The following is a 20,694-nucleotide window of genomic DNA, read 5'->3' as shown; positions in this document are numbered from 1 at the left end:
ATCTCAGTAAGGGGTGCATGCACCACCTTACCCAGGCTGCAGTAGCAGACCTGTGGTGTCATTTTGGGTGGCTTTCCAGGGGTGGCATAATACATGCTTCAGCCCCTGGTATGCCTCTGGGTTACCTATGCCCTGGGTACATAGTATACCATATACTAGGGGCTTACAAGGGTACCTCAGTTCCAATCTGAACTGTACCTAAAGTACATTGAATCATTTTAGAGATGAAGCAGCTAGGCTGGGGCCCTTTAGATTTTACCTGGACTAAACTCTGCTACAGAAACCAAGTACTTCGAAGATTTGCACGACGCTGGATGACTGAAGAATCTCCCTTGGAGTAAAGGAGTTACTCCCCTGCAAGGCAGGCACCTGAAACACATCTGACTGGTTTGCGTCTCCCGAGCTCCTGTGGACTCTGAAGATTTCTGCATCACAGGAGGTGGGTTCCTGAGGTTGCTCTGTGCTCTCAGCAATTCTAAGGCCCATATCCCTCGTGGGGACAGTGCAACCCAAACCCCTGTGCACCGCATACATTTGCAGCAGCATATGCTGTTTGGCGATCCCTGAGGCTGTGCTTTGGGCTACTTGTAGTCCTGACCGAGCAGTATTTCCACTGAAGATTTCCAGCCTACACTGTACGGTTGTTCCGTGGGCTGGTACTTTTTGATTCAGCTTGAGGTTCCTTCGCGATCCCTGGTCCCTCAACCTGTGGGTCCGTGTGAAGGTAACTTTGACTTTCTGTGGCCTTTCCTGGTTGCTCCAGATGTGCCCTGACTCTTCAAAGCTTGGAGAGTCCCCAGGACCTTGCTGGTCCTCACCGAAGCATCTTTCCTATGCTTGCATGGGTTGCAGTTGCCAAGGCTTGTTGGTGTTCCACCTGGACACTGACCCCCAGCACTCGATATCCTTCATGGGACAGCTCACCTCCGGACATTGGTTGATGTCGACGTCTCCTGGTCCCTGTGGCTGCAGAGTCAAGCTTCACCGCTTCTCACCTGAAACACCCGACATCGGTGGTCATTCGTCTATCGTGCCCCTGGTCACTGTTAAGTGACCCAGACTCTGTCCCCTCTGCTTTCAGGTTCTTCTCAGCTCTGATCCAGGCTTGGATTGCACCGGACAATTTTCATCTTCCCAGCAGCAGCACTTCTTCGCATCTCGCCATTGAAACCAAAGAGCGTTTCTGACACCACTTGACCCCTATGCACCCGGCTCCTCTGGGTTAGGTAACACAGGTATCTCAGTACTCTCAAGGGTGCTGGCCTTAGAACCTTCTATGTTCCAAAGGGTTTGCTTGAAGTCCTCTCCTAAATGTCCTTAATCTTTAAATTTCCAACTGCAACTTTCTCATAGAGTTGTAAGAAGCTCGCCTGTGTTCACACACTGCACCCGTCCTCCATGGGTCCCCTGTGTCACTACCTTGGGTGCTTACTTGGGGTCCCAGCGATTCTACGGGCTCTAGGCGCTGTGTCTAGTCGGGGTTGTTATACCACTTTCTTAATATATGGTTTGGTCTCCCCCTGGAGCCCACTGTGTACTGTGCTATTTACTGTCTTTCTAGTGCTTTAATATTGTGTACCTTGTTCTCTTATCTCATAAAGAGGTTAGTAGAGAGTGTTTAGTAATAAAAACATATATTTTATATATACCTTGTGTGGTTCTCCTTTCATTTGGTTATTCAGGAGGTTATAATCTGGCAAACCAAGCTGCTTTACATTCCTTCAAGACTTAGCCTGGAGGCTGCTCTCCATAGCTACCACTAGGATAGCTTTCATTAATGATTGTCTTCAACCTAATAATCAATAAGGTTCATTTGGACTGATGCAAGGTGCCCACTTTAATTAGTGGACAGCATTTACCAGGCCAACTTCTCACACACTTCTCTTGCATTTTCTGCACCCCTCTTGCCTCTTTCTGCACCTCTCCAGCTTCACCTTGCACCCCTCCTGCCTCTTTTTCACCTCTCTTTCCTCATTCTACACATGTTCTACCTCTTTCTGCAGTTCTCTTGCCCCTTTAAGAATCTCTGTTGCTTCTTTCTGTACTTCTCTTGCTTCTTTCTGCACCTCTCTTGCTTTATTCTGCACCCCTCTTGTCTATTTATGTACCTCTGTTGGTTCTTTCAGCACTTCACTTGCTTCTTTCTGTACCCCACTTGCTTCTCTCTGCACCACTCTTGCCTCTTTCTGCACCCCTCTTTCCAATTTCTGCACCTGTCCTGCCACTTCCAGCACCTCTCTTGCATCTTTCTGCAGTTCTTTTGCCTCTTTCTGCACCTTGTGCGAAAGTGCCATCTTTCTTGCATGGTATGCCCCCACTTTTTGCTGAATTGCTGAATGTACTTTGACTGAGTGTGCCCTGGACTCCTGCCAATCAGGGGCCCAGGGCCTATGTTCCTTCCCTAAAACCCAAATTGGCAAACCCTGGCCACATGTCAGCCCCTGGTAAATGGTACCCTAGATACCCAGGGCCTTGTGACCAGGGAAGGCCTCTAAGGGCTGCAGCACTTATTGTGCCACCCTTAGAGGCCCTGTACCCTAACACAAACACACTGCCCTTGCAGGCTGAGTGGGTACAAGACAAAACCAAGAGTCAACATGGCCCACATCCCTGTGTGCCATGCCCACAACCTACACTGCCCTGGCATACATCAGCCACCCCTCTAGCTGGGTGACCTATGCCAGCGGTGTGAGCACAGGAGCATGAGCCCTGTGCCCCTACAGTACCCAGGTCTATTCCTGGGCACTGTAAGTGCAGTGCTGACATTTAAGAGTATATGGTGCTTAGAGCTTGTCAAACACGAACTCCACTGCACCATAATGGCAACACTGAAGACAGAGAAGTTTGATATCAAACTTCTCAGCACATTAAACCCGCACTGATGCCAGTGTGGGATTTAATGTACAAAGCACTACAGAGGGCATCTTAGAGATGCCCCCTGAAACCTAACCTACAATCCACGTCTTGTCTGAGAGGCTGCCTAGACTGCCACAAAGCAGACATGTTGCTGGACCCCTGGGTGGAGAGCCCACGCTCTCCTGGGCCTGCAACAATGCACATCCTGGGCGAGGTGCTAGGTCACCTCCCTCAGGATGGGCAGGGGGAAGCTTCAAAGGCATGCCGCCTTTGTGAGCTTCTCCAGGCCACTTGCTGTACCCAGCAACTTCCCCCCAGCGGTTCTGACCCCCACTCTGGTGGGAAGACTGGCCAGAAACCCCAAGTAAGGACAGGGGATGTGCCAGCCTCTGCCAACCCCACCCCCCAGATGGGGGAGGCGAGGTGAAGCAAATCTCCGGGCTCTTGCCATCTGGAAGATGGGAAGCCCTGCCCAATCAGGACTAGGCTACTGCCCCTTTCCCACAGGAGAGTGGCAGGATAGGGGTTATACCCACCCCACGGCAGGGATCCATTGGTCCCTGCCCTTTACCTATCTGTAACGCCCCTAAATATAGTATTTAGGGGCACCCTGAACCTTCCTACCTCAGATTCCAGATTTCAAAAAAGCAAAGAAGAACAAGAAGAAAGAAGACCGCCGTGCAGCTGCTAAGAAGAGGAGGACACAGCTGCTTTGGACCCAGCCTTACCGGCCTGTCGACCCTCAAACCTGCTCCTGCTAAATACCGGCACCTCCTGTGGCCAGCAACTTCACAAACCCCAGAGGACCTAGCTACCTTGTGACTCTGAGCATCTGGGACTCCCATGAGTAGTGACTCTGCTCAAAGCAAGTTTCTAACCCCTGGCATCAGCCCGGAACCGCGAACCCTGCACACTCTGCACCCGCTAAGCCTGGCTTGTGCCGGAGTGGACAAAGACCCCGAGGAAGTCCCCCAATGACTGTGACCCCGAATCTGGCACCCAAGGACCCACCTCGACGCTCCTGACGACGCCTGCAGCCTCAGAACCAGGGACCCCCCAACCGCGATCAACAGAGGGTAAGATTTCCCGACATCAAAAGGCACCCCTGCACCCTGCAGCCCCCTGTGCCCGACTCCTGGGTACCTACCTATCCTCCAACTACCCAACTTACCTCTTGAAGTGGTGGTGGCACCCGAAGAATCTTCGTCCCCGAGCTTGCAGCCTTTGTTCGTCCTTGAGCTTTCCCATTAAAATCCATTGAGCGCCCGAAGGCTCAAAAGCACCCTGCACCCAGTCGCCCGAGTGGCCCTGGCAGTGCAACTTCTACTCCTACCTACTTCCCCATTTGCCCTGAGCAAGTGACCAGGAGCCCAGCTCCCACAGCCGCGTGGTCTGCTAATCAGCAGCCACCAACCAAGGCCCCCCTGCCTCCAATAGGATAACATTGGGCCCAACTCATTCTGCACCCGGCTGCACCAGTGCTGCTGAGGGTGTAACAACTGTACCAACCTGACCCTGGGAGACCCCTGAGTCTGTGCCCAGAACCTTAACTCTGCCAATCGAGTACTTACCCAAAAGCCGATAACTCACTTATTTTCCATAGGACAACATTGGCTGGTTTCTTCTGAAATTTCTTCTAAGTGTGGAGTTTCTAAAACTTAAAATATTCACCTAAAATTAACTGAGTAACAAACGGAAATACTCACCTGCTATTAGGAGAGATCCCAGTGCTGAATCTTGGTGCCCAACCCTGACCCTGAAAAGTACTTACAACCGTACTTACCACTAACCCAATTTTCTTCCATAGAAAGTCATTGACTGTTTTTCTGTGAAATTTCTTTTGTCGATTTTTGCAAACTACAAATATTCTTTAAAAATCGTAACAACTGGGAAAACGTAATTACTTAATTGTTTTAGAAAGAGGTCCCAGTACTGAACCTAGGAGCCCAGCCCTGGATTACAAAAGTAACGAGAACATACTTTACCTGTATCTTGAATTTTCTACCATAGGGAACCATTGACTCTTTTTCTATGAAATTTCTTCTGTCGATTTTGCAAACATGAATATTCCTTATAAATTGCCTGTGTAACTTAAACGCAGTTTCTCAACTGCTTACAGGTGATACACTAGTGCTGGATCTAGGATCCAACACTGACCTAGAAAAAGTAACCATAACCCCACTTACCTGCTAAGTGAATTTCCTTCCATAGGATAACATTGGTAATTTGATTAGCAAAAGTTTCTAAGTGTCAACTTTTAAAATAGCAAAATATTGTTTAAAAATCACAACAGTAACTAAAACGAATTTACTCACTTGTTTCCAAGAACTGTCCCAGGACTGAATCTAGGATCCAGTCCTGGAGTTACAAAAATATTCCTGAAAGTAATCAATTGCAAATAACTTAACACTCACATTGAGCTCAGTGTATTATTGTGTTTGAAATTGTGTTGCTTATTGCAACAAAACTGTAACTATTATCTTCAAAATTCAATTGCCTATTGAAAAGTATTTAACTAAAGAATCTCATTCTGAGAAAGTATATTTTGATACCTATTGTTGGTTCTAAAATAAAACAACCATATATTTTTTTATATAAACCATTGGCCTAGAGTACAGTTCTTGAGTGTGTGAGACCATTTTCTGACTGAGTGCGTACAACAAATGCTTTACACTGTCCTCTGATACAGCCTTACTGCTCGACCAAGCTACGGTTTTAGAGAGTAAGGCTATATCATACTTTAACCTCTGCCAAACCTCTGGGGACTGTGGACTCTGTACACTCTGTACCTATTTGGGAACAGTATATACAGAACCACTTTCTCACACACCTCAATTGCTCCTTTCTGTATTTCTCTTGCCTCTTTCTGTACCCTTCTTGCCTCTTTCTGCACCTCTGTTGGTTCTCTCTGCACTTCTCGTTCTTCTTTCTGCACCTCTCTTGCTTCTCTATGTGAGAAGTTGGCCTGGTATATGCTGTCCACTAGTTAAAGTGGACATCCTGTACCAGTCCAAACAACCCCTTATTGGTTATAGGTTAAAGACAACCTTTATTGAAAGCTATCCTAGTGGTAGCTATGGAGAGCAGCCTTCAGGCTAAGTCTTGAAGGAATGTAAAGCAGCTTGTTTTACCAGTCTATAATCTCTTGAGTGCCTAAATGAAAGACAACCACACCAGATATATATATAAAATAAATGTATTTATTACTAAACGAACCCTCCTAGACTCTTTATGAGTCTAGAGATCAAAACACATAAGTTACACTTCAAATATCACAGTAATATAGCACAAATATACGTCAGGACCCAGGGGCGAGCCAAACCATATACTAAAATAGTGGTATAAGAACCACTACTTAACTAGACACAAGGTCTAGAGCCTCTAGAATCACTGTGATCTGAAGGAACCACCCAAGGTAGTGACACAGGGGACCAACGGGGGCCGTGTGCCGTGTGAGAACACAGCTGCGAGCTCCTGTTAGCTTCTATGGGGAAAGTCACCGTTAGATTTTTAAATGTTAATGTTACTGGGAATTTGTAGAGCGCACGTACGCCGATTGGCTTCATGGTGCTAGGGCTCAAAGGTTGACAGAAAAGGCAGAAGCTAACCCTGTGTGAACAGCCAGCTTTTCAGGGATTTCCTGAATTGGAAAAGGTCAGTACAAGATCGAATTTCAAGCGGAAAGGAATTCCACAGTTTGGGGGCGAGAGTAGCGAATCTGCGACCTCCTTGACGTACCCGTTTAAAGTCTGGGATAATGAGAAGTGATAGATGAGCGGACCTTGGATTGCGTGTAGGAGAGTATCTGAGTATCAAGTTATTAATGAACTCAGGGCTGGTGCCATGCAACGATTTAAAAATAAGGCAACCAGTCTTAAAAACGCAGCGCTGTGATATTAGAAGCCAATGTAGTTTCCTCAACAGTGGGGTGGCAGTGTGCCATTTGGGTTGGTGATAGATCAGTTGTGCTGCCTGGTTCTGAACCATTTGTAGGCGCTTGAACAAGTAGTGGGGCATACCCAAGTAGACAGAGTTGGAATAATCTAGGTGAGATAGGACCGTAGAGATCATGGCTTGATTCAAGGCGTCGTGGGTGCGGAAACGGTGGATTTTCCTAATTTTGCGCATTTGGAAGAAGCACTTGGACACCACAGCTCCGACCTGGGTTTTCAAGGAGAGACCACTGTCCAAAAGTACTCCTAGCGTTTTAGCTGACATGGAAGGGGTGGGAGGAGAGCCGAGCTCTGAGGGCCAATAATAAGGGCCCCAGTGCTTATGGCTATCACCAGTAAGAACTATCTCTGTTTTACCAGGATTCAGTTTAAGATGATTGAGATCCATCCAAGTTTGGATATATAACATAGTATCCTGGAATTCCGTGATAGAATTGTTGGAACTATCAACCCTAAGAATGAGCTGAAGGTCATCAGCATAGTTGAGGACCAGCACGTTTCTGTCTTTGAGTGACTGGATCAAGGGTGCCATATAGATATTAAATAAATGGGGAGAAAGAGCCGAACCCTGGGGTACCCCACAGGTGGAAGTATGTGGATGTGATAGAAACTGACCCAGGCGAACAGCTTGTAAGCAGTCCTCCAAAAAGGAAGTGAGCCAGCGGGCCACGATCCCCTGAATACCCGCCCTCCTCACACGGTCGACCAAAATACTATGGTCGACCGTGTCGAAGGCTGCAGAAAGATCCAGCAAGACCAGGGCTCGGGGACAGCCTCTATCAGCATTATGCCGCAGGATGTCCACAACCGTCAGGATCACAGCTTCGGTGGGATGGGCGGCTCGAAAGCCAGCCTGGTGAGGGTCCAAGTATTTCGACGACTCTAAGAAGTTAGAGAGACATTTTGCTATGTAGCCCTCTAAGATTTTGGCCAAAAAGGGTAGCAGGGAGATCGGACGGTAGTTGGAAAGGAGTGCAGGGTCAGCTCCCAGCTTTTTCAGAAGAGGGACCACTATTGCTCTTTTAATAGCCAAGGGGACTGTGCCAGATGTAATGGATTCATTCAGTAATGCGAGTGCAGGACCAGAATGAATTGCAAGGCACTCTTTCAGAATGCGAGGGGTGCATCAGTCAGAGGGAGCGCCTGATTTAATTTCCACTAATAGATCTTGAAAGATCTTATCACTGATGATAGGGAAACAGCTAAGAGTTCTGTTATTGCAATGTGCCACAGGGGAATCCAAAGGAGGGAGATGAGTGGGGATACTAGCTTTTATTGAAGCAATCTGGTCAATAAAATAGTCATTTAATGAGTTGCATAGGCCTTGAGAGGGGACAGCCTTCAAATGGGTACGCTCAGGATTGGAAAGTTCATCTATTATAGAGAATATTACTTTAGAATTTGTATTAGATTTCAAGATACGATCAGAGAAGTAGGCTGCTTTGGCGGTCAGAATACTTTTCTTGTACTCTTTCTGAGCAGAGATGTACCGTGATCTTTTTTCTGAAGTGTATTGCAGACGCCATTGTCTCTCCGATTGGCGCAAGGCCAATTTCTGGGCCTTGAGATCGTCCGAGAACCATCTATTTGCCTCCGCCCGGCGTACTAATTTGACTTTTTTAAATGGGGCGTGTTTTTTACTGGCATCAAGAAGCCATTTGGATACCTTATTTTCCGAGGTATTAACATCGTGGCCAGGGAGTGGAGCAGTATCAGCTAGTGTGTTGAGAAAGTCTTCTTTATTAATGAGATTCCACCTTCTAGCAAGACCTCCTTCCGTCGCATTGATTTTCTGAAAAGATGATCGTATCAGTGAGTATTTTAACAAATAGTGATCGGACCAGATACAGGGTAAGGCAATAGGGATAGAAGTAGTCACGCCAATTGCCCATATTTGATCCAAGATCCGACCCTTTGAATGAGTCGGGGATGAAACTAACTGGAAGAGGTTTAAATTTCTGAGCAGGTCCGACATTTCTGCTGATTGGGGCCCTTCATTAGGATCACCGTACCAGTAATTAAAATCACCCACAAGGAGGACCTTAGCATGCTCCGTCACCAGTTTGGCTATCTGTTCACTAAGAGCTAACGGGAAGAGAGGCATCTGCTTAGGTGGTCTATATAATAAGACACAAACCAGAGAATCATTAGCTGATTCTAATTGTATCACTATGTTCTCGGTGTCAGTGAGAGGGAGGCATGTCAAGGTGCAGAACCTAAAGTCAGTATGAATAACGGTAGCCACTCCCCCACCTGACTTGCCCGAGCACCTATTGGCAGACATGATGTAGTAGTCAGGGGGAAGTGCCGCAAGTATATCTGGGGCAGAGTCAGCAGTAAGCCATGGCTTCCGCCTCAGGAGTCGACCTTGATGCTGCGCGCCTGCGCTGTCATCTGTTTTTATCCCCACAAGCTGGGAACATCTAGAGCGCTGCCCGGGCCCCCACCCAATATGTCTGCCTGTTCCTCCCTGCGCTGCATAGGAATAGAGGCGATTCAGGTTCCGGACGGCAGCGGTGGACTGAGTGAGGTGCGCCCTGGGTAGTGCTGAGGTAGGGGAGTAGAACGCAACTAAAGTATAGCAAACATGAAAATAAAAATACCAATTGTTTTAAAAACTCCCGACTTCCGCCTCAGGAGTCGACCATGATGCTGCGCGCCCACTCTGTCATCTGTTTTAATCCCCACAAGCTGGGAACGTCTAGAGCGCTGCCTGGGTCCCCACCCAATATGTCTGCCTGTTCCCCCCTGCGCCGCGTGGGAATAGAGGCGATGCAGGTTCTGGACGGCAGCGGTGGACTGAGTGAGGTGAGCCCTGGGTAGTGCTGAGGTAGGGGAGTAGAACGCAACTAAAGTCTAGCAAACATGAAAATAAAAATACCAATTGTTTTAAAAACTTCCGGCTTCTGCCTCAGGAGTCGACCTTGATGCTGCGCGCCCGCGCTGTCATCTGTTTTTATCCCCACAAGCTGGGAACGTCTAGAGCGCTGCCCGGGCCCCCACCCAATATGTCTGCCTGTTCCTCCCTGCGCCGCGTAGGAATAGAGGCGATGCAGGTTCCGGACGGCAGCGGTGGACTGAGTGAGGTGAGCCCTGGGTAGTGCTGAGGTAGGGGAGTAGAACGCAACTAAAGTATAGCAAACGTGAAAATAAAAATACCAATTGTTTTAAAAACTCCCGGCTTCCGCCTCAGGAGTCGACCTTGATGCAGTCGACCTTAATTTTCAAGATTAGGGACACTTAGAATTGAGTCAGGGCCAAACCCTTTGGGACTTAGGAAGTTCTAGGGTCAACACCCACGGGAGCACCAGAGTACTCGTGTTACCTCACCCAGGGAAGCCGGGTGCATAGGTGTCAAATGGTGTTGGGTCACGTTGTCAATTTCAATGGGAGCTGGCGAAGAAGTGCTGCTGCCGGGAAGATGCAAAGTTTCCGAAGAGATCCAAGACTGGATCGAAGATGAGAAGAACCTGAAAGCAGAGGGGACAGAGTCTGGGTCAATAGCCAGTGACCAGGAAGGTGATAGGCAGATGCCCACCGATGTCAAGTGATTTCAGGTGAAGAAGGTGAAGCTTGACTCATCAGCTACTAGGAGGCATCCAGAGAGTGCTCCCACCCAGTCCCAATACACATAAGCCTGTCTGGGAGGTGGTTACACCTCCCTGTGACAGGAAACCTATTGTCCAGGCCTCCCCTGCCGGAGTTTCGGTCAGCAGCAGGAGGCCCGAACCGTGTCTGTGGCTGCAGCATCCATTTTGTGATGCCAGTGCTCTATTAAGTTTCTACCGGGTATACCAGTGCTGTCATGTCTCTCCCTCTATAAGGGTGGGATCATACTCCCACACCAGTTACTGGTGTGGGGGTATGATTCCAAGGTGTTTGACACCAAACACAACATGTTTCCGTGCAGCCAGTCCAAAGTTAGCATTTACTGTTGGGTTATAATGCACTTAAGAGTATATGGTCAGGCTGCACCACTGACAACCCTGGAGAAGAGATTTCAAAGGCTGCAGAGGGGCTCAGCTCATGCCGGGGCACCCTCTCACATGTAACCAAGCACCCTGCCTTCAGGATTGATAAGGCCTGCCATAGGGGTGACTGATAGGTTACTCTGTGCAGTGATAGGTGAGGTATAGTGAACCTATATCTCAGTAAGGGGTGCATGCACCACCTTACCCAGGCTGCAGTAGCAGACCTGTAGTATCATTTTGCATGGCTTTCCAGTGGTGCCATAATACATGCTTCAGCCCCTGGTAGGCCCCTGGGGTGCCTATGCCCTGGGTACATAGTATACCATATACTAGGGCCTCAAAAGGGTACCCCAGAATCCAGTCTGGAGTGTACCTAAAGTACATGCAATCAATTTAGAGAGGAAGCAGCTAGGCTGGGGCCCTGAATAGCAGGGGCCCAGCCAGACTAAAGTAAAAAAACAGTGAAACACCAGGAAAAAGCAGGGGTAAACATGTGAAGCAGATCCTACTCTCCTACACCTGGTGTAAGGAATGACTATGCTCCTAAATATTTGGGAGGAGCAAAGGCCATTGTCCAAGGGGCTGCTCTCCCCTCCCTGGTGTCTAGTGGTGGATCTCAGCTTGGGGATCGTCGTTTTGCGGTGATCTCCAAGCAGGGGTCCACTAGGGAAGGGTACCATTGGAAAGAGTAGATTCTTCCCTTCCTAATGATACCTCTCCTGTGTGTTTCAGGGAGTGAGACAGCCCTCTATGCTTCGAAGCAGTGAAAATGAAATGAGCCTACCTTCTCATTTCACTTTCACTTTCAATGTAATGACATCAGCGCGCCATGCGCGCCGATCGTCAATACACTGAAAAGTAAAATGCCTTAGGCTGTAAACAGCAGAGGGATTTCCTGGTCATGATCAGATGATAGAACAGTTGTGTCCTCAGCACATGACCACTGTGGCTGAGGACCAAACTGTTCCGTGCTCAGTATGAACTGGTTAAATATCACCAACTACTCAGAATAGCTAGCCAAAGTTTATTTTCAGGTGAATTATATGGAATAGTTAATTGGTGTAAATATTGGCAAGGGGATATATGATAAATAGAGTAGAGATGTATTTTTATAAAATGGGACAAAGCGGCTGGTGCTAAGTTTACTAGAATATTTAGTTATAGCTCCATACGTGGTCCTAATTTCAGACATTTTTAATTGTATGCCAAATAGATATATATCATTCACCTGAAACACTTAAGAAATTTAAACCCACAATTTGTACCTATTGTAGGAAATGTTGGAATGAACTATTAAATGAATGTATCTTTATGTGACACAACTCGTGCTCATGGAAAGCACTCTGATACCGGATACTTTTGGGTCAAGTTCGCGCTATACAACACTCTAGAAAAAAAAACTGTAGGCGGTTCACTGCGTATGGTTGGGGCTGTCCAAAGTTGGCAATCTTTTTGCAAAACAATTTTTTTTGCAGCTTTCATTTTAACAGGTATATTATTTTAAATCATGTTGCTTGGTTCTGGGATTCATTTTAAAGAATGTAATCAATCTAAAGGAAAAATAAAAATGTTATTGTAATGGTTGTTGCTAGATGACTTAGGGCCATCTTTATCAGTGAGTTGCATAGCTCTTGCACCACACAAAGGGGCATAAGAGTGACGCAACTCATAAATTAGATTTATCAAGCCTGATAAGGCTCCCTTGCGTGGCCCTATGTGGCTTGATAGATCAAGAGTAACGGCGTGCAAATCGCTGCATTGCGTTACTCTGCCCCAGGGAGACATTCCATGGGTGGTGCATGGGTGTTCCCAAGCAACGCCCATAGATTTTGGAGCATTCCCACTTCAACTATTACTTGTAGACCTGGAAATGCGTCAAAATACTATGCATCTCCAGGGGAGCCGTAAAACGGAGGAATCTCTATTTTTCTCCTCTTTTTTCTTCTTTCTATATGTACTGAATTGTGCAGCGCACATAGAAAGAGGAAAATCCCTCAGGGGATTGCTTCTGTGCGGGAAGGTGCCCTTTCCTTCACAAAAGCAATCCTGTTTATAACACAGGGCGCCCATGTAAAATGGTGCAAAGCTGCCTGCATTGGTGCTAGGCTGCACATTGTGCGCCAGGACTGGGAAATTTTAAAAATGTGGCGTTTTATGTAAAATAATGCACATTCCTAGCCTTTTCCTATCAAGAAGCGCAGCAAGGTGGCTTGCTGTGCAGCGTGACATTTTGATAGATATGCCCCTTAGGGGCCGATTCCGATCCAGGTCAGAAGGGCACCGAACGCGATCCGGCCGGATAAACTAGGAGCCATACGCGTGTTTTCCGGCCGACTCGTACAGCTGTACGAGCGAGCCAGTATGTTGCGAGCTACATGAAATTCACCGACCGAGTCGTTTCTGGGTCCGAACCGCTCTGTACGTCTCGGTCGTAAGCTAACCGTGGTGTGCAATGGATGTGGTTCACGACCAAGCCAATACGATGCACGCATCGGATAACCTGTGCGAGCCGGAGTGTCCGGCTCGCAAAAGCTCCCGGAGTCGGACTTTGGGGGTCCACGTCAGACCCCCCGACACCCACAGCCGTACGACTCGCTCACAGGGGGAGACCTATGGGTCTCCCCAACACAGGCATGTATGGTGCGTATGGCACCGACGCGTACCCACTGTAGGGGGCGCACTTGTTCGAGACGTGCCCATTCAGTCAATGGGAGCGCATGTACGTGTCGTACAACTGGCTCGCATTGACTTCTATGGGAGTCCGACCGAACCGAGTCCGACAGCATACGTGCGCATCGTACTCGCTCGGTCGGACTGTAGAGGTCTGGCCCGGTCGGAAAACACTCCGGATCCGACTCGGTCGGAGTGCTTTCCGACCCGGATCGGAATCGGCCCCTTAGTATGCAACTCAGGAAATCGGAACACTCTTCATCTTTTCAGAACAGAATGGACTCAATGTTGAAACGGAACGAAATGGAATTTCTGTAGAACATGGCAATATTTACCTGATCAATTAAATGATAATTTGCAATTATTGAGACAGGTTTATTTTGTTTTCCTTACAAATAGGTGTACTGTAAGTGTTTTTGTTTAATAATTAGTGCAAAGCATATGCTTCACGTAATTGTCTTCTTCACCCAGTTGAAAAAAAACTCAGAAAGAGAGAAGGGCTCTGCTCCTCTGGAATCCGACAGTTGTCAATAACACAGTTGGTCCCTCAATACGAGTTCAGCATGATCGCATGGATTAATTACTGCAGCTGATAAACATTGACATTGAGGTGCTCAGTATTTCTTGTGTGTGATAATTATTACAAGGTTTTGACGACTGACGTGGATTTTGGGCCTATCGCTCAAAAATCTCCAAGTTAGCTTAGTTACCAGTCATTTTTCCCCATGATAAATATCACCAGGTGGGACCTGCTATAATGTATTCTGGGGATGTTTTTTAAATAGAAAACATAGAAATTATGAAATGTCAGATTTTATCGGCCCACTAATAATGAGGGCCTAGGTACTTAAGGACACGACCTCCTGGACTTCCAACTATACTTGATTGAGACACCTTCCTGCATAAAACAATCCATGGATGTGTTTTCCTCTTTCAGTGTGTGCTTCAAAATGCAGCACACATAGAAAGGAGCAAAAACAATGAGAAGTAAAAATATTTCTCCTGGTTATGCCTGTCCTGGAGAGGCGTTCAGTTTTGATGCATTCCCAGGTTTACAGATCTTTGGAAATGTGGGAATGCATCACAACCCATGGATGCCACGTGACAACACCCACTGCAATGCCCATGGAACGCCTCCCTGAAGCAGTGTAAGGCAACGCAGCGACTTGGCCATGGAAAGCTACGCAAAGTGGCTTTGTGTGGCTTCGTAGATATGGGTCTGGACTCAACTCTAACATAGCGTCATAAAAACTGATGCCCCTGCGGCGCAGGGGCTTGTAAATAAGCCTGTTAGTACATCTGGGCCCGGGTTTCTAATTTTGGAACTTCACCTTGGAAATGGATTGACTCAAGCTCCTCCTTTTAAATTGTGCGTTGTCGCTTTTCTGAGACCGAGCACTCAGAGGGCCCAATATCAGAAAAAGGCAAGCCCCAGCCGAGGTACTCAATGGTGTTTGCTTATGCATTAGCTTATCATTCGCGCTCCTTGTATTCGCGCCACCACCACCTCCTAACAAGCCACATTCATTGTTCTGAGATCACACACAGCTGTGAATGCCAAGCAAGGTCACTCCGGCTACCCGTGGCTTCTCGGGCTGCCCGGCAGTGCATTTTACGAAAGATACTGCAACATGCGGATCAGTTGAACACAGGCTAAAAGTCGGAATCCAGATTATTTTTTTTTTAAACAATACGCACACTTAAACTGAAAGTTTAACACGGTTAACCGTCGTGGGATTCCAGCAGTTTTCTCTTAAGTAAGCATTTTTAGAGAGATATTACTTACAAAACTTCACAAGAAGGAACTTGTGTTCTTGTAAGGCTCTGTCGAAGTTGTGCCTGTTGAGGACCAAGACCTCTCCTTCTTCCAGTAGCTTGTCAGCCGGCCCCTTGTTCGCTTTCACTTCACTCGAGTCCAGTTCTTGATCTCCACCTGCTTTATCCTGTATTTCGCCCTCTGGGACTTGTGCCTGGGAGGCCATGAGTAAAGCCAGATTCAAAACGAGCAGGAAGAAGCAGCGCATGGTCAGGGGCGTGCGGGTTGTGTTAGCAGAGCCGCTGGGAGAGGAACTCAACTGGAGCCTGCTGGGAGCAGAAAGGAGGGGAGGTAGACTGAGGGCCACCGATAAAGCTCGGTCAATGTGGCGCTTGGTGCTCCGGGGCTCGTGTTACTCTCCTATTGGTCTCTGAGGTAGAGAATCGTACCTGAAGGAAGTGACAAGCATTTTCCGATGATGCTGCCTACGCCCTAAATTTGTGCTCTTGAACAGCAGATATGCTTGACATATCCAGTAGTGGGGTCTCCTCGTTTTCTTGTGCTAACTAGAAACGACCTGCAATTTGGAGGTGATCACAATTTTTGTTTGTTTGTTAATTGAACACTTAAGTGAAAGGCGGCCATCCTTCTCCTTATCTGTTGACTTTTCTGACGGTTCAGATGTCACATACCTTTTCGGATAGATCTGGAATACACATTCCCACTTCTGCTGAGTTCTGTCATAAGCTGTTGCAGGAACTAGAGTAAACTTTACTTCCTATACACATACAGCAAACCTTGACCCAGTCTTGAGGCGGAAGCCGGGGCTGGAGGTACTCCATTGTTTTAAATCACTTTGTACTTCCCACTGCACTTTGTTTCATGTGTGGTGTCACCATTGTATCTGTGTTTTAAAGAAAACGTAGCATAATTTCAGCGCTCGCTCGCTCTCACCTTAAAGCGCTCAGCTGATCCTAAAAGCTGCTCGCTGTTCTTATCTCCTTGCCTGCAGCCGCCATCACCTGCGGCGTGCATGCTGACTCCGCCCACTTAGAGGCCACGCCCCCTGTTCGCCCTATTTAACCCGCTGATTACTAGCGGTTGTTAGCAAACCTTGACCCAGTCTTGAGGCGGAAGCCGGGGCTGGAGGTACTCCATTGTTTTAAATCACTTTGTACTTCCCACTGCACTTTGTTTCATGTGTGGTGTCACCATTGTATCTGTGTTTTAAAGAAAACGTAGCATAATTTCAGCGCTCGCTCGCTCTCACCTTAAAGCGCTCAGCTGATCCTAAAAGCTGCTCGCTGTTCTTATCTCCTTGCCTGCAGCCGCCATCACCTGCGGCGTGCGCGCTGACTCCGCCCACTTAGAGGCCACGCCCCCTGTTCGCCCTATTTAACCCGCTGATTACTAGCGGTTGTTAGCAAACCTTGACCCAGTCTTGAGGCGGAAGCCGGGGCTGGAGGTACTCCATTGTTTTAAATCACTTTGTACTTCCCACTGCACTTTGTTTCATGTGTGGTGTCACCATTGTATCTGTGTTTTAAAGAAAATGTAGCATAATTTCAGCGCTCGCTCGCTCTCACCTTAAAGCGCTCAGCTGATCCTAAAAGCTGCTCGCTGTTCTTATCTCCTTGCCTGCAGCCGCCATCACCTGCGGCGTGCGCGCTGACTCCGCCCACTTAGAGGCCACGCCCCCTTCCTTCTTCTACAAATGTGCTTGCATAGGACGCGCAGCGGACGAGCGCAGCGGGAGCGCCGTTTGCGCGCCGAAGGCGCGCCTAAGGCAAGCCCGTCTGCGCCCGTCCGCGCCAAGACCGCGCCAGGCGCAGGAACCTCTGCCCAAACCCCCTACAATATCAGGTATGCTTCCAACGACCTCCGTAGCCTCCGAGGCAGGTTCGATTGTTCCTGTAAGTTCGATCTGTCAAAAGTAGTCGGCTCCACCAGCTGCACTAAATGTCGCTGGTCACTCAACTTCGACTCCGACCTGCTTACCCCCACAAAAAACCAACGACCCCCCTTCAAAGGTGGCCTGATAAACGCACGGTCAATGTGCAAGCACAGTCAGGACATCCACGACCTTATCATTGACCATGATCTTGATTGCCTCATGATCACTGAAACCTGGCTCACTGAGGACAGTAACCCCGATATAGCCGTAGCCCTCCCCCAGGGTTACTCCTTCCATAGACAGGACAGACAGAAAGGCAGAGGAGGAGGTGTAGCAATTATACTGAAGAACACCTTTAACTGCCACACCTTCTGCCTGGACCCTCTCATGGACGCAGAGGGACTAGGTTTTTCCATCAAACTCAGTCAATCCCTCTCCCTCTCCGGTGGCCTAATCTACCGCCCACCAGGTAATGCAGCTAAGTTTCTAGACTCTCTTAACGACGCTTTAGGACACTTCCTACTTCGCTACCCCCACTTTACCCTACTGGGAGATTTCAACCTGCACCTCGAGACTGACGCCGACTCCCAAACTAGCAACTTCCTGCAGACTCTTGAAATTTTCAACCTACAACAAAGCGTCCAGCTACCTACTCACTCCCTTGGTCACACCTTGGACGGTGTTTGTTCCAATTTCCCCTCCATCACTACCCTATCCCCCCTACCCCAGATCTGGACTGATCATTGCCTGATCCCCTTCCATATCTCCAGCTTCCTCCCTTCTACCAACCATAAACGCACTCTTCCCCATTCTCACTCTACCAATTGGAAAACGGTCCAGAAAAATCTAACCCTCCATCCCTTTTCCCCAACCAGTGCACCATCTCTATCCGGCAACATCGACAGAGATGCAGTCCGCCTTGATAACTGGCTCGCACTAGAAATTGCCAAACGATGCCCATCCAATCACCAGGTCAGTACTTTGAAGAAAACTAAAATCAAAGCTCCCTGGTACACCCTCGACTTAGCCTCCGCACATCTGCTCTGTAGGAAAGCAGAACGGAAATGGCGAAGAACCTACGATAATAGCGACCAATGCTCCTATATACTGCAGAGGAAAAGCTACCTCTCCACCATCAAATCGGCCAAAAGAACCTATTACGTAAATGCCATGAAAGAGGCCAGCCAAAAACATAAAACTTTGTTTTCAATAGTAAGAACCTTCACCAATCCCAAAGCTCTTCAACCCGAAATCCCCCCATCACAAGAGCTATGTGACAAGATCTCGGATTACTTTGACGATAAAATTACCTCCATTCAAAAAAACTTTCCCCCTCCCCCTCCTATACACAACACCCTCGTACCAGACCAACCATGCCTGGCCGCTAACAGCCTCAAAAATTTCACTCCAGTGACCCTGGCGCAGACCAGAGAAGCGATCCTTTCCTGCAAATCGGGCTCCCCCGCTGACCCCTGTCCCCCAAAGATTCTCCACCTCATCATCAACGAAGTCAACCCTATTGTCAACGAAATAATCAACATATCCCTTAGTACCGGCTCTGTCCCTCTCTCATGGAAGAAAGGCGTGGTTAAGCCAATTATGAAAAAGGCGAACAAATCCCCAACGGACTTGACCAACCTCCGCCCTATCACCCTGCTACCCGCTTTGGGTAAAATAACAGAACAGCTAGTCCACAAAGAGCTGAAGACCTTTCTGGAAACCCACAACTTACTCCATCCCCAGCAATCTGGTTTCCGGTCCAAACATTCTACGGAAACCGCCCTAATCGAGCTGACCGACACCATTAAAACCGTACAAGATCAAAGGAAGAAGGCGATCTTGATCCTTCTTGACCTCACGGCAGCTTTCGATACCATTTCCCACTCCATCCTGATCAACAGACTTATTGATATCGGTATCTCCAACTCAGTTCTATCATGGATTAAATCTTTTCTCAGCGATAGGTCCCAAACCATCACCCTTGGTTCCTTCCAATCAAGCGAGAAAAAGGTATCCTCCGGAGTCCCCCAAGGGTCCATCTTAAGCCCCCTCCTCTTCAACATTTATCTTATCCCTCTTCTCACCCTGATAGAATCTTTCGGCATAACCGTAACTTCCTATGCCGATGATACCCAACTTATCATCCCCCTTGATGACAACTCAAACAAGGCAGAGCTCAATCTCAAACACTGCCTAACGGCAGTTTTCCAATGGATGGACGCCAACCACCTCCGCTGTAACTCAAATAAAACCGAGATCCTCCCCATTGGAAAAAACGCCTCTTTTTGCCCTGCCTTATGGTGGCCTGACAACTCTGTAGCTCCCCCTCAGACGGTTACCTCGGCCAGAAACCTCGGAGTCCTTTTTGATTCTGACCTCTCATTCGATCTCCACGCCGCTTGCGTAGCAGGTAAATGCTTCGGCATAATCAAATCCTTGCGAAAATTCTTTGACTTTCTCCCCCTCGACTCCAGAAAGACAGTCACAGTGGCCCTCATCCTCTCACGAGTAGACTATTGTAATGGCCTTCTGGCAGGGACCAAGAAATCTACTCTGTTAAAACTCCAAAGTGTCTTACACACTGCCGCCCGCCTTGTTCTAAAACTTCCACGTAAATCTTCTATTTCTGCAGCCCTGAAAACCCTACATTGGCTCCCCCTGCACAAGAGAATACTCTTCAAGATTCTCACTGTCGCATTTCGAGCATTTAACAAATCAGGTCCCTCTTACCTCACCAGACGCTTTCCTCACTACAACCCTAGTCGTTCCCTCCGATCCTCACAAGAAAACTTCATGACCTCTACCAAATTCAACCTGAAATCGAAAGGCGGTAAAACTCTCAGTGCCCTGGCTATTAGAGCCTGGAACAGCATGCCAAGACATCTCAGACTTCAGACGCTCGAGAAACCTTTTAGGAAACTCCTCAAAACTTGGATTTTTAATCTTCCCGATGACTGGTCCAAAGCTTCAATCTAGCCCCCCTCACACCACTCTGTGTTCTGGTATCAAGGTCTTGTAGCGCCATGATGCTCCTTCCGGAGCGAACGTCGCGCTCTACAAATACACCTCCAAAATATCCAAATATCCAAAATAAGTCCTCTGTTCTAAAAATTATTCCCTCAGATCCTTCCCTGATACACGCTCCCACACCTGCCTGTCCTACTGCACCATCTAATTGAATACCTCATTGCTAAATCACATTTGTCGCATTTTCACAAGTCACCATCTTTCAAAGCGTACTTATGCAAATCCTTTAAGCACCAGCTCTGCACCTTCACGTGTCACTGTTCCCTTGCCTGTACCATGTGTTCCATTCACGACCTTTCAACAATTGAAAAGTTGAGCCACCGCAGAGTTCAATGGGTCTGGACTATCCATGTCCTTATTTTAAGTCTTTTTTTGGTCCAATGGATTCTTAGAAGGAGCAAACAACTGCAAGTCACCTCGATGCGCTGTGTGAAAAGAAAAGGGCAGGAAGGAGCTGTACTTAACATTGTACAGAGAATTCCTGTCTTTCCCAGCACTTGCGCACAATGGTGCAAGAGACCAGTGTTGTAAGCAGGATTGTCTTCCTGCAGAAAGGGGCACCTTCCT

General features: G+C 47.9%; 1 protein-coding gene across 2 annotated transcripts in view; it reads right to left on the bottom strand.

Annotated features, from left to right (window-relative positions):
- PDIA2 (protein disulfide isomerase family A member 2) overlaps nt 1-20,694 on the bottom strand; it is a 709,180-nt gene that overhangs the window by 661,548 nt on the left and 26,938 nt on the right. The window contains exon 1 of one of the 2 annotated variants that reach the window (XM_085632195.1): nt 15,237-15,483. The exons of the other annotated variant lie outside the window; for it this stretch is intronic. Coding sequence (XP_085488321.1) covers nt 15,237-15,474 — 238 coding nt within the window. The 5' untranslated portion in view covers nt 15,475-15,483. Of the gene's footprint in view, nt 1-15,236; nt 15,484-20,694 lie in introns of those variants that run through there. 2 annotated transcript variants of the gene reach the window in all.

Source organism: Triturus cristatus, chromosome 10, assembly GCF_964204655.1.
Source record: "Triturus cristatus chromosome 10, aTriCri1.1, whole genome shotgun sequence".
NCBI classification, from domain to species: domain Eukaryota; kingdom Metazoa; phylum Chordata; class Amphibia; order Caudata; family Salamandridae; genus Triturus; species Triturus cristatus.
The sequence above is the reverse complement of the archived record's forward strand: the minus strand, read 5'-3'. Positions and strand labels throughout refer to the sequence as shown.